General features: G+C 41.2%; 1 protein-coding gene across 1 annotated transcript; it reads right to left on the reverse strand.

The window, feature by feature from the left end:
* Nucleotides 1-387: 387 nt before the first annotated feature.
* LOC117526829 (polycomb complex protein BMI-1-like) lies at nt 388-15,334 on the reverse strand. Its single transcript, XM_034188905.1, has 9 exons — nt 15,188-15,334; nt 14,527-14,654; nt 13,072-13,168; nt 12,930-12,985; nt 12,715-12,844; nt 9,564-9,603; nt 9,374-9,472; nt 5,837-5,917; nt 388-1,490 (listed from the first exon to the last, which is right to left on the reverse strand). Exons 2-9 carry the CDS (start codon nt 14,642-14,644, stop codon nt 1,107-1,109), a joined length of 1,005 nt encoding a protein of 334 aa, XP_034044796.1. The 5' UTR covers nt 14,645-14,654; nt 15,188-15,334; the 3' UTR covers nt 388-1,106.
* Nucleotides 15,335-15,419: the final 85 nt, after the last annotated feature.

The raw sequence follows: 15,419 nt of genomic DNA on the forward strand, positions 1-15,419 counted from the left end.
CATTTGCAGCTCTTGAGAAAAATTTCTCTATACAACTATAGTTAGATGGTAGTTAACACTAGATTCAGGAAGAAACTGGTTCTGTAGTGGACTGTTGGATCTAGAGATCACTACTATCCAACTACAGTTATCTTGTAGTTAACACTAGATCCAAGGACAAACGCTGGGTCCATAGTTGACTGTTGAATGTGTTGAACTCATTCTACCTGTCAGCCATAATCGGCTCAGTCTTATGGCACGATCCTCCTGACAGACATACCAGTGATCAAGTAACCTTGGAAACAATGCCCAAACCTTTGATGCATTAAAAAAAAAAAAAAAAGAACTCACAGGCTTCACAAGTTCAGAAAATCAAATTGGACACTTGGGTCAGAAAAAAAAACCCTCGTAAGTAAACATTTTATTGACCTAAAACATGCACATATGCCGGATTTTCTTCCTTTTTAATAAAAGAAATATTCTTGTAGATTGAACAGAAAAGGAATGTTGAAATGTTTGGGACACAACAACACTGTCAATTCTGATTTCCTCGACTGGCGCAAGGAAAACCTGGTAGTGCTCGAAAACGTTGGAATAGAAAAGCTGCTTCTGTTGGGAAAATGTCTAACCTGCAGAAGATGCATCTGCAGTTTTATCTCAAATATCCAAAATGCATGTATGACCTGTTGCGTTTACTCAAACAGCAATTAAGTCCACTGTCCAAATGTTTTTTTTTCTTTCAAAAATACATCCAACATCTGCAGTGATTTTCTGGATTTTTGTCTCCAGTCATATGGAAGCTGAATCGATGGAACCACTGAAATTGAACAGACCCACTGCATATACAATACAAAACGTTTACCATATCTTGTATAAAAGATAGTTTATACATATGTACGCAAACATGCTCACATTTGATACATACTGTACAGTTTGTATGTGTGCACGCTCCTACTCTAACACACAAACACGTAGACGCGCATTTGGCGGAACTTTTCAGTCACTCTGGCTGCACAATGACAATTTCCTCCCATTACTCCACGAAGAACGAGAAGGTGAAGACGTAAACTTGTCTTTTTGTTTGGGAGCAATTCCAAAACTGTCCTCCCTGCTGCGCCACACATGCTTTAAGTCGCAGGTGGTAAACCGCTTTTCTCACCTCCCCGCACCTCCTCTTTGCCAGCCGAGCTTGTGCCGTTGACAGTCACTTTCCGGGTGCTGCTGCCACTGCCCGGTTTGGAGGCGAGAGAGTGTCGCTGAGTGTTGTTGGCCACAGTGGTACCGTTGGAGCTTTGGATGGTGGGAGGCAGGTTGTGGGAGGCGGGGCTGGGCTGCAACGAGGTGCGCGGTGGCTGGGCGGCGGCAGGACTGTGCACCTTGTCACTTTGGGAGTCGCTCTCCGACGTGGGGCTGGTGTTGACGCCGTCGGAGTGTCCCTGCGTGGCAGACTGCGACGGCCTCCTACGCTTCCGGGTGGGTTTGACCAGGTACTGAAGAGGGATGGGTCCAGTCTGCAGAGGTACATGTGGCGTTAAGGCGACTGGAAGGACTGTGAATTTTGTGTTCAGTTTTGTACCAAAGATAAATTTCATTTCATTTTTGAAAACACTGCATACATGATCTCAATATTCTAGTTTTATTCATCTTAGATCTGTTGTTTTTATCGGATGTGGTTACAGGTATTACTTTTCCACGCAGTCGTGCTGAGTACACAGCGTTCCTGCCCGCTGACTGGTTTAGGTGGAGGTTTCAGATAGGGTCACCCCTTTGAGTCTGGTCTGCTTGAGGTTTCTTCCTCAAATCATTAGAGGGAGTTTTTCCTTACCACTGTCGCCTGTGTGCTTGCTCTGGGGGTTGGTAAGGTTAGACCTTACTTGTGTGAAGCACCTTGAGGCAACTTTGTTGTGATTTGGTGCTATATAAATGAAAATAAATTAAAACCTCCTAACTCCTGCATGCCACACTGATGTCCTGAAAGAGCACCTTCAGTCGTAGACTGAGACCACCGAGGTGCACCACAGAACGCCACAGCAGGTGGCAATCAGACTGTATAATTCCTCCCCCTTCTGCAGGGTGAATAAATAATGAATTCAGTTACTCAGTTATGTGCAGTATTACTGAACATCTTGTGCAAATGTCTTCCAGTTTTTTCTTATAAATTTGTTGTAAAACAAACAAAAAAAAAACTGTTCACTATTTACTGTTTCAGTACTCTGGCAAAATAATGTCCTTCCGGATAAATAAAGTTCAATTTCAGTTTATTTAGTTTATATAGAGTCAAATTGCAATAAAGCTGCCTCAAGGTGCTTCACACAAGTAAGGTCTAACCTTATCAACCCCTAGAGCAAGCACACAGGTGACGGTGGTAAAGTAAAACTCCCTCTGATGATACTGAGGAAGAAACCTCAAGCAGACAAGACTCAAAGGGGTGACCCACTGCTTAGACCATTCTAACAGTTACAAGGTTTTGCAAAGTTTTACAAAACAGAATATAACACAATTAAAGAAGATGCATTTGATGAGGAGTCCATGCAGGCGTCCAGTCCAAGTTGACCTTATCTTAGTCTGGTCTCTTCCCCCATTGAAGCCAGTTTCTACCCAGCTGGCTGTTATTCTAATTTGGGGCAGGATTATATGATTGACAGGTTCCATGATTAGTGCTGCATCCAATGGAAACTAGAAACTTGGAAATTTCAACTCAGACTCTGGAAAATCAAATACCAGACACTACCAGAAGTTGAAATTCCTACTTCAAAATGGCACCTTACACAGTAAACGTTCAGCGCATCATAATCAAAATGATCAAATCTTTCAATCCAATGAAACATTAACAAACCTCATAGCCATTTTTTGCTCTTATTTCTTCAGCTAACTACATCAAATGTACTGATGTCTAAAATGATGTACAGTAGTGTTCAGAATAATAGTAGTGGTATGTGACTAAAAAGATTAATCCAGGTTTTGAGTATATTTCTTATTGTTACATGGGAAACAAGGTACCAATAGATTCAGTAGATTCTCACAAATCCAACAAGACCAAGCATTCATGATATGCACACTCTTAAGGCTATGAAATTGGGCTATTAGTAAAAAAAAATAAAAAAAAAGTAGAAAAGGCGGTGTTCACAATAATAGTAGCATCTGTTGTTGATGCTACAAACTCAAAAGTATTATGTTCAAACTGCTTTTTTAGCAATCCTGTGAATCACTAAACTAGTATTTAGTTGTATAACCACAATTGTTTGTGATTTCTTCACATCTGTGAGGCATTAATTTTGTTGGTTTGGAACCAAGATTAGTGTGCTTGGGGTTATTGTCTTATTGAAACACCCATTTCAAGGGCATGTCCTCTTCAGCATAAGGCAACATGACCTCTTCAAGTATTTTGACATATCCAAACTGATCCATGATACCTGGTATGCGATATATAGGCCCAACACCATAGTAGGAGAAACATGCCCATATCATGATGCTTGCACTAACATGCTTCACTGTCTTCACTGTGAACTGTGGCTTGAATTCAGAGTTTGGGGGTCGTCTCACAAACTGTCTGCGGCCCTTGGACCCAAAAAGAACAATTTTACTCTCATCAGTCCACAAATATTCCTCCATTTCTCTTTAGGCCAGTTGATGTGTTCTTTGGCAAATTGTAACCTCTTCTGCACATGTCTTTTATTTAACAGAGGGACTTTGCGGGGGATTCTTGCAAATAAATTAGCTTCACACAGGTGTCTTGTAACTGTCACAGTACTTACAGGTAACTCCAGACTGTCTTTGATCATCCTGGAGCTGATCAGTGGGTGAGCCTTTGCCATTCTGGTTATTCTTCTATCCATTTTGATGGTTGTTTTCTGTTTTCTTCCATGTGTCTCTGGTTTTTTTTGTCCATTTTAAAGCATTGGAGATCATTGTAGATGAACAGCCTATAATTTTTTGCACCTGTGTATGTTTTCCCCTCTCCAATCAACTTTTTAATCAAACTACGCTGTTCTTCTGAACATCTTGAACGTCCCATTTCCCTCAGGCTTTCAAAGAGAAAAGCATGTTCAACAGGTGCTGGCTTCATCCTTAAATAGGGGACACCTGATTCACTCCTGTTTGTTCCACAAAATTGACGAACTCACTGACTGAATGCCACACTACTATTATTGTGAACACCCCCTTTTCTACTTTTTTTTTTTACTAATAGCCCAATTTCATAGCCTTAAGAGTGTGCATATCATGAATGCTTGGTCTTGTTGGATTTGTGAGAATCTGCTGAATCTACTGGTACCTTGTTTCCTATGTAACAATAAGAAATATACTCAAAACCTGGATTAATCTTTTTAGTCACATAGCACTACTATTATTCTTAACACTACAGTAATTTCGAGTTCCGACTTCGCCTTTTCCAGATTTCATCAACTGCAGCTTACGACTAACTTCAGCAGTCGCTAAAAAGATTAAAACTGCATGGCTATTGTTGTTTTGCTGTTGCTTGCTCTCCTGGAGGAAGCAACAGCAAATTGGAAATCACCACCATGCAGCTCAGGGTCCACAATGATGCAGAAATCTACATCACACATTGCCGAGTTTTATTCGTAGCCCAGAGTCGTGGTTGCTTAACCTCCACATTTTTCCAAGAAAACCTCATTTGGGGCTTGTAATCAATGAAGTTCGTCTCACGTACAAATGGTAAGAACTGGCTACTAAATGACGTCCCAAATATGTGGATTATAGGGCAGCCCAGTCTTGTTTGAACCCCTACGTGATATCACGGGATTTGACCACATATGGGGACAGCCGGCATGAACACGGCAGAGAATCCACGGCCGGAATGTGGGAGTTTCAGCACAAACCATTCAGCCTGGCTCGGTAAACTTAAAAGCATATTCGCTGTCACTTGGCGGACCTGCCGGTTTAAGGCACAATGGTTTAAAATGGTTTCCACTGAAACCCCCATCCTCCGAATGGTTTATGCCGACACTCTCACACACCCGCCCGGGGATTAGTCTCTTCCCACAAACAGCATCAACTCTAACAGGAAAATGATGTACTGTTTTGTTTTCGGCTGCAATCACCGAAGCAGCGAAAAGTGCAGTTTTTTTTCTGTTCCCAGTGGAGAAGGGAAGACGAGGCAAATGGGAGCGGCCGTGTCGGTAAGTGGTAGCCTACACAGCAAACCAGAGCAGCTGCATTTTATTTACTGCGTTTTATTAACCAAGTTATGTTATTAACTTGTGTTGCTCGGCATATATCACGTTTTGTTGCTCTGATGGGTTGGAGGTCTACCCAAATGCATCCAAAAGCAGTTTGGACTGCATATGTTGGTAACACCCATCTGCAAATCAAAACCAACCCCCCGATTAGTTAATGGGAACTAGCGTGTTGCCCGTGGGGATGCATGGGCTCCAGATTGGGTAGTGTTTATAAAATAGGTAGCTGACTTTTTTCAAGGGTGGTAATAAATTATGCAAAGTTTCTACAATGAGTTGGAAAGAGTGTGAGTCCAGAATGTTTTTAGAACGTCAGACCTCAACAGTTAGAAGAAGAACTCAACCCTTTAATTTCCTGTTAATTACGTAATTTTGTAATGTTAAGTTACTGTATTAATGTATTTATAAATTGTTTAGGGCGTGTCATATACACTAATCACATCACTAATCACTAATAATCAAATTATATACACTTATTATCATCATTATTATTATTATTATGTCAGTATTATTATTTTATTGTATTACTTCTATTTTGTCATTTGATTTTTAAATGGACCACAATGGAAATAAGTGTTTTTACTTTCTTGATGCAAGAAATACGGTTGACTTTTTTTTTTTTAGTCTACAGTAAAAAAATGTAAAGATACTCAGTCACTCACTCGTCTCCACTCGTAGAAGTAAGCAATGTCCATTAGTGTGTAGTAGTCCTTTAAGGGCTCGTCGCCGTACAACACCTCCACCTGTAACAGACCAAACTTTCACAACAGCCTCCTGTCAAAGGGGAACTCTGACATTTTTCAACTTGAACTGTATTTTTAGATATTTCTGTGTTTATCTGGTAGTGTCACTCTCAACTGGGTCATTACAAGTGGACCATCGATGAGAGGCTCATTTTTCTGATTAATACAGGAACGAGTTCCTCATCTGGATTGTTTGAAGACTGAGTGGACAACAGTGCTGACTTATAGTCTGGAGGATAAGGTAAGCGGCTAACTGCATAATTAGTTGTTACCTCCGCCAAGGAGGTTATGTTTTCGGTCGCGTTTGTTTGTTTGTCTGTTTGTCAGCAGGATAACTCAAAACGCTTTGAACGGATTTTGATGAAATTTTGTGGAGTGGTTGGAAATGACAAGAGGAGCAAGTGATTAAATTTTAGTGGTGATCCGGATCACGATCCGGATCCAGGAATTTTTTTTTTTGGAAATTATGGACGTTGTGTCCTCCGGACAAAAGAGGAAAAAGACCATCCAGATTGTTACCAGCGCAAAGTTCAAAAGCCAGCATCTATGATGGTATGGGGTGTGTTAGTGCCCATGGTATGGGCAACTTACACATCTGTGATGGCACCATCAATGCTGAAAGGTACATCCAGGTTTTGGAGCAACACATGCTGCCATCCAAGCAACATCTTTTTCAGGAACGTCCCTGCTTATTTCAGCAAGACAATGCCAAGCCACATTCTGCACGTGTTACAACAGCATGGCTTCATAGTAAGAGTGCGGGTACTAGACTGGCCTGCCTGCAGTCCAGACCTGTCACCCACTGAAAATGTGTGGCACATTATGAAATGCAAAATACGACAACAGAGACCCCGGACTGTTGAACAACTGAAGTCGTACATCAAGCAAGAATGGGAAAGAATTCCACCTACAAAGCTTCAACAATCAGTGTCCTCAGTTCCCAAACGCTTATTGAGTGTTGTTAGAAGGAAAGGTGATGTAACACAGTGATAAACATACCACTGTCCCAGCTTTTTTGAAATGTGTTGCAGGCATCCATTTCAAAATGAGCAAATATTTGCACAAACCTGACATTTGTAATAACATTTTCTCCTGTTCACGTGGTATCTGTAGCTCGTTGTGGTGTTTGCATTCTACATCAATGCTGCTTCGATTAAAAAAAAAAAAAGTTTTGGTCACAAGTGAAAATTTTACCCCAAAACATTTAAAACCAAGAGCCTAGGTTGGAAAATATCTGATTTCCCCTTTAAGGTTCAGGTTTTTCATACTGCATCATGTTCATGGTTTTACATGATGGATGGATACATGTTCATGCATCCATCCCTGAAGTTATCCAAAGAAAACTGGCTGCAAAAGTGATGATTTGTGTGAACAATAACACTAATATTTAGTTTGTCAAATTACTTATGGCTTCTGAAAATGGAGGGCCAATGTGTAAAAAGTGGCTGTAATTCCTAAATGATTGTGATATTTTTGTCAAACCTTCAGAATAAAAGTGACATTATATGCCATAAAATACATGAAGAAAGTGAACTGAAAACAATTATTAAACAAAAGAAGCGTAAACACTAAACAAAACAAATGAACTTTTCTGCTCCACTGCTTCACCTCAGGGAGCTTTGGTGGCTGCTGTCTAACATGCACTGACAGGTTGGAGCTCATCCGTTAACGTGGCAGACATCCTTAACTCGTGTCTGCTTTCTTCATACTACACTGTCATGCACCTAATGCAAAGACAGGTGCCACTCTGATTGGCTGATATTATTTTTAGACTACAACACGCCCATGCCTAATAAGGACGGGCAAACCAATCCATTTGCACACAGTGCCTGTTTTTGTGGTGGTAAAGTGTATTGGGACACACCCAAAATGGATTTGTGCAGCTTGTTTTTGCACTTGCCATTGAAATTTGGCCCAAAAAGTCAGAACTATTACAAATATTATATAATATATATTTGGGATTGCTCTTCATGTTTGCTATAGGAGCACATTTTTTCAGGTGAATCGGACGGTGTGGCCTGGGATGCCGCTGACCCCCAAAACCTGAATCTTCTGCAAATCAGGCATTATCCACAAACCATTAATGAAAATTTACACAAACCATGAATATCTGTGAACCATTTAAGCAAGAGGTGTCAGAAAAGTTTCCACAGGGCTAACTGGCTTGCGCCGGCCAAGCATTCATCACGATGTCACTTTTTGATCCTTCGATGTCGATGTTTCCTATCATCATGAAGCAGAATTCACCAAGTGCTGGATTGTTCACCCACCGTGCACCTTGACACTTGCATGCTTTATAAAATAATCATGTCGTAGCAGATGACTCTTTTTCTCTCAGAACGTAGCTGGTGAAACTATTCTCTCATCGCTCCCAGAATCAGAGAGAAATTATTTACAGCTGCAGGTTGTCTCATGCACGTCATACGGTGGAGAACACATTTGGAATCGTCTTAAAGGTAATTATTTATAACTTATATTGTAATGGACTGGTAAAACAGGTGCATTTTCATTCCTTCTTATGCGTTTGATAATGTATCTGTAAGGTTGTGTTTATTATAGTTGTAACATCTCATTATAATCTCAATTTCAAGTTCAGATGCGCTGCGCACAGTGACGCACACTGATATGCAGTGTTTTCGAATAGGTTGTGCAATGTTCACCACTAGTTCACAAAATTAATGCGTACCACAAGTTTTGAACACATTAAAAGTTTCTTTGCGCACTGGCACGCAACCACGCACAGCTTGCGCACAGTTTACGATGGGTTTACTCATTGGCATTCCAGATTGCGTGCCAGTGCAGGGAGCAAATTCATGCAAGTGTCAAGGTAACGCGCACATGAGTCAAAAGGTGGTGCGAAGCCCCATGGTGCAATGAAAGTGAGATGTGCGCAGTCGTAATCCCACAGATGGTAGCATCGCACCATTGGCTCATCAGCCAAGCACATACACCAAATTGTGAAGAAATTCAGGCTTTGCGAGACCTACGCTCACATTTCAGGAGATACTTTTTCAGTATTCGCGTTTTGCAGTTCACGGTTTGCAGATAACTCATGATTAGCAGCTGATTCACGTTTGGGGGGGGGGTTAAGAACCCTTTGGGTATAAATGACCCCACCACTGGGCAAATTAGTACAAACTAGAAGAAACCCAAGGTCGCTCAGGTCGAGATGAAGATGGGGTAAACCTGTTTATTTTCCCCAAAATGTTCAGGGTTCTGATGGAATCACAATGAAAATGAAGTATGCAATAGCCCCACCTACACAGAACCAACATCCTAAATCTGTCAAAGGAGGGATGAAATCATCTCCAGAAACATCAGTGTTACAAAAACACAAAGTTCTACAACAGGAATCTTATTAAAGGTCAAAAAGATCAAACAAAAGCTTATATTTTAAAGAGGCCAACCGGTGAAGCCAAAGTGAATGTCCAAGCTTGCAGTACGTCCGCATCTTACCCGATAGTTGTTGGGAATATCCATCTTGCTTCGGAGGAACTTTGCTAAGTGCATGACGGACATGGCTGCAGGACACTGCAGGAAGCGTTTCCCGTTGGACTGAAAAAACAATAAGCACCGAGGACACTCAAACCGGGTTAAGGACCTGAAGATGACATCACGTGTGGAAATAAGAGACAAAAGTGTCTACCTTCTCCTCGTCCATCTCCGAGTGCTGCTTGTCTTTATTCCTGCAGGCAATCGGCACAACAAAGAACGATTGTTACACAGACAATTCAAGGAAAAACACATGAACGCTGAAGAGCGTTGGTGTAGCGCTGACATCAAACACAAACCGCTTTTCAATGCATCAAATACTGAAAGCAAGAATGAAAATGATAAAACAGTATATTTCAGGTCCCTCTTGTTCCCAATATGCGCTTATTTTTTCACAAAATTCTACAAATAATAAATTTTCTGATATAATATTTTTACAAACATTTTAATATTTCATAGAATAACAAGTGTTTCAAATCATAATATGATTATTAGTTTTATTAGTTAATTATTCAAATATTAATTTCACTTATTTCTGTTTAAGGTAATTCTTGATTTATTATTTAAGTAATTATGTGACATCCCAAGTCCGAAATATAGTATTTTTAAACACAAAAGTGACAAAAGCTGATAGTGTTTTTGATTGTGTGTTTATTTGGTTTTGTTTGTTTTTTACGTCAGGCTGTAGCGGGCGCTCACTTCAGCCCAAACAACAGCAAACCAGTTGCTCTTTTACTGAGAGCACAAACGGCACCAAGGAGACGCTCGGTCACATGTAAAACATATGCGATCAGGAAATAGAAGGAACCCAAAACATAACCATGATACACATACAGGCATGCAAAAATGCAAATCTGTTTTCCCCCTTATATTAGCAGATAAGTGATTTAAACAAAAGGTGTGTTGTTTTTTTCAGACTACAAGAATTACATAATTAAGAAGTGATTATAAAACAGCGCCCCTTGCTTTATTTAACAGAAATTATGTTGCAGTTTTAAAAAGTGATCGTGTCCAAAATTTTAAAAGTCTCAACAAACTTCATCTTAAAAATTATGTATATACTCAAACTGGGATTTATTCTATATCCAGCTTTTAAAGTCTAATCCTCTTAAATATCAGTAATAATAATAATAATAATAATAATAAAACCTCCATTTGGAAACATTCATCTAAACCTGCCTTTTCCAGTTAAAGGACACGTCGCACTGAAATCACAACAATTAAGGTTTAGGCTGTTAGTGACCATCCAATGATCCACCGGGATTACTTTGTGCACTTCCGTGACCAGTTTCAAAGTATACAGCATTCACAGCAAACAGCTACAGAGACTTCCAAAAACAAAGTACTACTAGTGTTTCCGACAGATGACGTAGTTACTAGAAACGTCCCAGCATGCGCTTCAATGAGCTAAGGCACACATTAATTCCAAAGTTTACATAAGTGTGATGTCGTGTTATGATGACTTGTTTTTAAGTGATAACTGTTCATTTTGATGCAGTCACGGTAAAAGGAGCAGCTGTGAGAAGGTTTCGTGCACCTGCAGCCAGGAGTCATAAACTCAGCCTGTTAAAAACGCTAATAAGCTTTGTATATGTGAAAAATCTGTCATCACAGAGACATTCCACATCCATTAAGCGGCAATAAACAGCTGACAAATGGATTAAAACAGCGTAACAGTCGTTTTAACCCGCATGTCATCTTTTTTTTTACGGGATTATTCAACATTAATTCTCTTTTAAAAAGTTCCTTATAGAGATTGACAGTTTGACATTTGAGAGAGTCTACAAGCTTAATACTGATTATATCTTGTTCAAATTCAGCCAGAAGTCCGTCTAAATTGGAGGTTAAGACAGCTGCTGTGCCCGCGTGCGTGCATGCACACACACACACACACACACACACACACAGACTCTCTCAAAGTAAATAGCACCATTGAAAAGAACACAAAACAAAAGATGAAAAAAAAAATGAACATTCCACTCACCCAATGTAAAGATTTCCAAATTAGTCCACAACAAAAACAAGTCCCCACACACGCGTCACGCGCCCATGATTGCAATTGTGATTGCCAGGCATGGAACGGTCTACTCGTCCACACTCAGATCCACAGCCAAACATTATTTTCAAGTTCCACTTGGCCAGAGAATAATGTCCAAGTCCACTCGTGCTTAGGTTCTGATCGCGCACGGGCACGCGCGCATAATGTCCGATCGCAGCTCTGCCTTCAACTCGGCTTCTGTCAGGATCGTGGCACATTAGATAGTCCATTATCTCATGAAAATAATGTCTTCTGAGTTTTCCTAATATGTGACATATTTCTGCGTGTCTGCAGCAGTAAACCAGCAGCTGTGGCACAAACGGCAGCGTCACGACGCTTTAAGTTCCAAAATCTGACAGACTCTGAAAAAGTTAAGCGTTTTGGGGTGACGTGTGTCATCTCCTCTGTAAATTCGAGCCGCTGCTTTCAAAGAAAAGCTCCAAAGCTTCGTTATTGGGCAGAACCTCATTTGTTTTGCTCTGTCTGTCTCTATCTGGGGTGTTTGTGTTTTTCTCTTAACTACGTTACACGCAGAGAATTGCTGAGTGAGACGTTTTTCGGAAATGCACCTGTTTCCTCGCTTTGGGAGAGGAATAAAAAACATCAGAAACCACTAATTATGAGCGCATGTGCGCAGGGAGACGTACAACCATGAGTACTTTGATGTTGTGTTGCTAACTGGGACATTAAAACACATGCGACATGTCCTTTAAGGTTTCACTTCCCCTTATCTCAGGTTTATAACGCAAACTGGCTGTAAAAGATATCATTTAACTCAACTTGATTTAAAATTCTAATTTCATTTATATAATACAGAGATCTGTTAATATAATATATTCATTCTATCCTTTACAATTATTGCAGGTTTTTCATTATTTTAAATGAGTCTGTCATTGATGGTTAGGTTCTATTTTTTAATCAGCTTAATCATTGTAAATTTTGACTTGAAAGTACTTTATAAATAAATAGATTTTATTCATTTTTAATTTAAGATAAAGAGCATACATTTTTTTTTTTATTAATTGATCTTAATATCAGCTGGTTTGTATGTTTTGTTTACACTTGAGGTGCAATTTGAATTGTTCTTGCGCAAAATTTAGTTTTATTGTTTTTATTATGCAGAGCACTTTCTAATGTATTTCTACTCAAAAGTGCGATATAAATACTTTATGATTATTATTTCTAACAGTTGCAGACTGAATTTTAATTTGGTGCAACATCTCAAATGTCGTCGTGTGATGACAGACATGCAACGTGTGCGACTCACTTGTTTCTCTCGTAGAACTGAATGGACAGACTGATGATTTCATCCTCCGCGATATTAAACGTCTCCACCACTTCCCCCGGTTCCAGCTCGCGGTTCTCTGCATAGAAGTCTCGCCTCCGTTTCATCTCATCTGAGGGAAAAAAATCATCATCATCTAAGCTGTAAGTCGACGTGAAGAGCTGGTTTCTCTCATGCCTCCTTAAATATCACCTCACCTTTGAATAATCCCGGAACAAGCTTATAAACAATATCTTGAAGAGTTTTGTCCGCTCTGGTAAAATAAAAAGAAAAAGAAAACATTTTTGAAGCGGTAAAGGTGACGCTCCTCGTTTTTTACGCATAAAGATGCCTGCTTACCTGATGCTGAGCTGTGGACACGTCTTATGTACCTGGACATCACATCGAGGACAGAACTTATTTGTCTCCAGGAAGGCGACGATGCACGTTTTACAAACTGAAACAAGATGAACAGATGATGCGCCTATGCAGAAAGCTAACATGAATATTCGGGTTTGCACACAAAAGAAATACAAGATCAGTGATGCGAGACAAAGTGAAACATTTTCACGTCTCTAAAGAAACAACCTGGTTTTCTGCCTGTCACTTTAAATAAAAAGGAGCTACTGCCTGCCACGCCCCCCTACTCTATGGAGGGAGCAGTAATGGCTCTCACAGGCAGTGTGGGTGTGTCGCACAGACTGGCTCAGTAGGTGTGTCACACAGCAACCAGAAGTTCAAATATGGACATTTGTAACATACGTCACAGAAGTCTAAAATCGACTGTTGCAGGGCTACATTTAGCTTTTAGCAGAGTAGCTTTGAATATGCAGACAAATAACTGTGAGAATTTGAGGATGAGTAATGTGAAACCATGCGCAGATTTAACTGGAATATGTAGGCAAAACTAAATTTGCATAATAAGACCCCTTTAATGCAAAGATTAAAAGGGCCCTCAGCTACCTCGAGGATTTAAAGGGCCCCACAAGATCTCAATTTGCATTTTGAAAAAAATGGCAGTTAGCATTTATGTACAGCGTATGTGCTAACATTCCTCGACAGTCACGCTAATGCTCCTGTTGCATGCTAGCAGAATAAAAAACAGAAAGACTGGATTGTAACATTTTATGGTAGAACACAGCAACATTTCCCCAAACTGAGTTGTCTAGATAACAAACTAATTTGTTGGAAAGTCCATTGTGTGCGTCATTAGCTTGTCCTTTTTTGTGCACACAGTCCCCACCCTACTCTGCACGCCGTGCACAAAGATCAGCGCATCTGTACAAAGTAAAAAAAAATTAAATAACTTTTGAGTCCACGCTCCTCTGCAGTGTGCACTGCATTCCTCCTGCACTATGTGCAGCAGCTTGCTCTGCGCTGTGTTGTGATTTTGACTCCTCCTACTTGCATCCCCTTTTGGGATGCAAACCCACGATCTCCGGCATGGGAGACGACTCTAACCAGAAGGCTGAAACCCAGGATTGAATCCTTTTTAGCTGTTGTGGAGTGAGGTTTACTGACTACTATTGCACAGCGATTCATGCTGGCCTTCGTCACATATGCAAAGTGGAAATATTCCAGAATTGGTGCTGGAACATATGGGAATTCTGCTACACTGCAAGACAACCTGAAGGGTGCACAACTAAAATCCAGAAGTATTATTACAATTTTCAAACTGTTGTTTTTAAATGGAACTACTGGGCTGTGGTGGAGAAACAAATCTGGTGGCACCCAACCCCCCCCCCCCCCCCCCCCCACTACGCCTCTGCATGAAAGCCTGCATGGAAGTAAAATGCACTGAGGTGAGAGACTTACAGGAGTGCAGACACTCTACGATGGTTGTTGCATCAACTAAGTAACCTGCGCACAGTGGACACGTGAGGTGTGGATTCAGATCTGTGATTTTAATCCGGTTCGGTTGCATTTTATCCATCTGGACCGATCTGCAGGGAGGAAGCAGAAACAGTGATTATTGCAGGAGCGTGATGCTTGGCTGAGATTGCTGGGTTATTCCTCGCACGATCACAGAGTTTGAGCCGCATTCAGACAGAAGAAAGAGGGCTGGTGTCCGACAAAAAAAAACCCAAACGAAAAGTGTTTACGCGCACAAATAACGCGTGGAAAGCAAGATCGGTGGAGCTAAGCGCAGCCTGGCTGCTGAATGGCTCCTGTGTGGCCTCATCCTGTGCAGCAGCTCCGCTCCTCGACCAACAAAGAGCGTTTCCACCTCAGCGGAGCGCTCGGGTCCGAGCGAGGAACCGAACCCGAAACCCGTCCCGTGGAATCACCCACGACGAGGGGCTGCAGAGCCCCGGAACATCACGGTGGTACACAAAGCAGCCATCTTAAATCCACTGACAGGGCTGTGTGAGAGGAGGCGAACAAGAGAGAGGCAAAATGTGACACCGTGCACTTTGTGTGCGCTCCCGCGAACGGCGGCGCAAAAAGCGAGCGGCCGCGGACGCGTCGTTCCTACCTGATCAGACATCAAAGTGTCCCTTTGGCCGCGGACACCGAACTGCTAAATTATTTGCACTTGGACACAATTTTGCAGCAGCGCCAGAAAATGGCTTTTTTTTTTTTCCAGCACCGTCAGAGGACTGCCCATTTTGGATCACGTGATATTATTTTGTCGCCTCGTTCACGGGGCGTCCAGAGCGTGCGCAGGCCTCACGCACTCTGGCGTCCAATCCCACCTGAGGCGCTTT

This window comes from Thalassophryne amazonica, chromosome 15 (genome assembly GCF_902500255.1).
Source record: "Thalassophryne amazonica chromosome 15, fThaAma1.1, whole genome shotgun sequence".
In the NCBI taxonomy this organism is placed as follows: Eukaryota; Metazoa; Chordata; class Actinopteri; order Batrachoidiformes; family Batrachoididae; genus Thalassophryne; species Thalassophryne amazonica.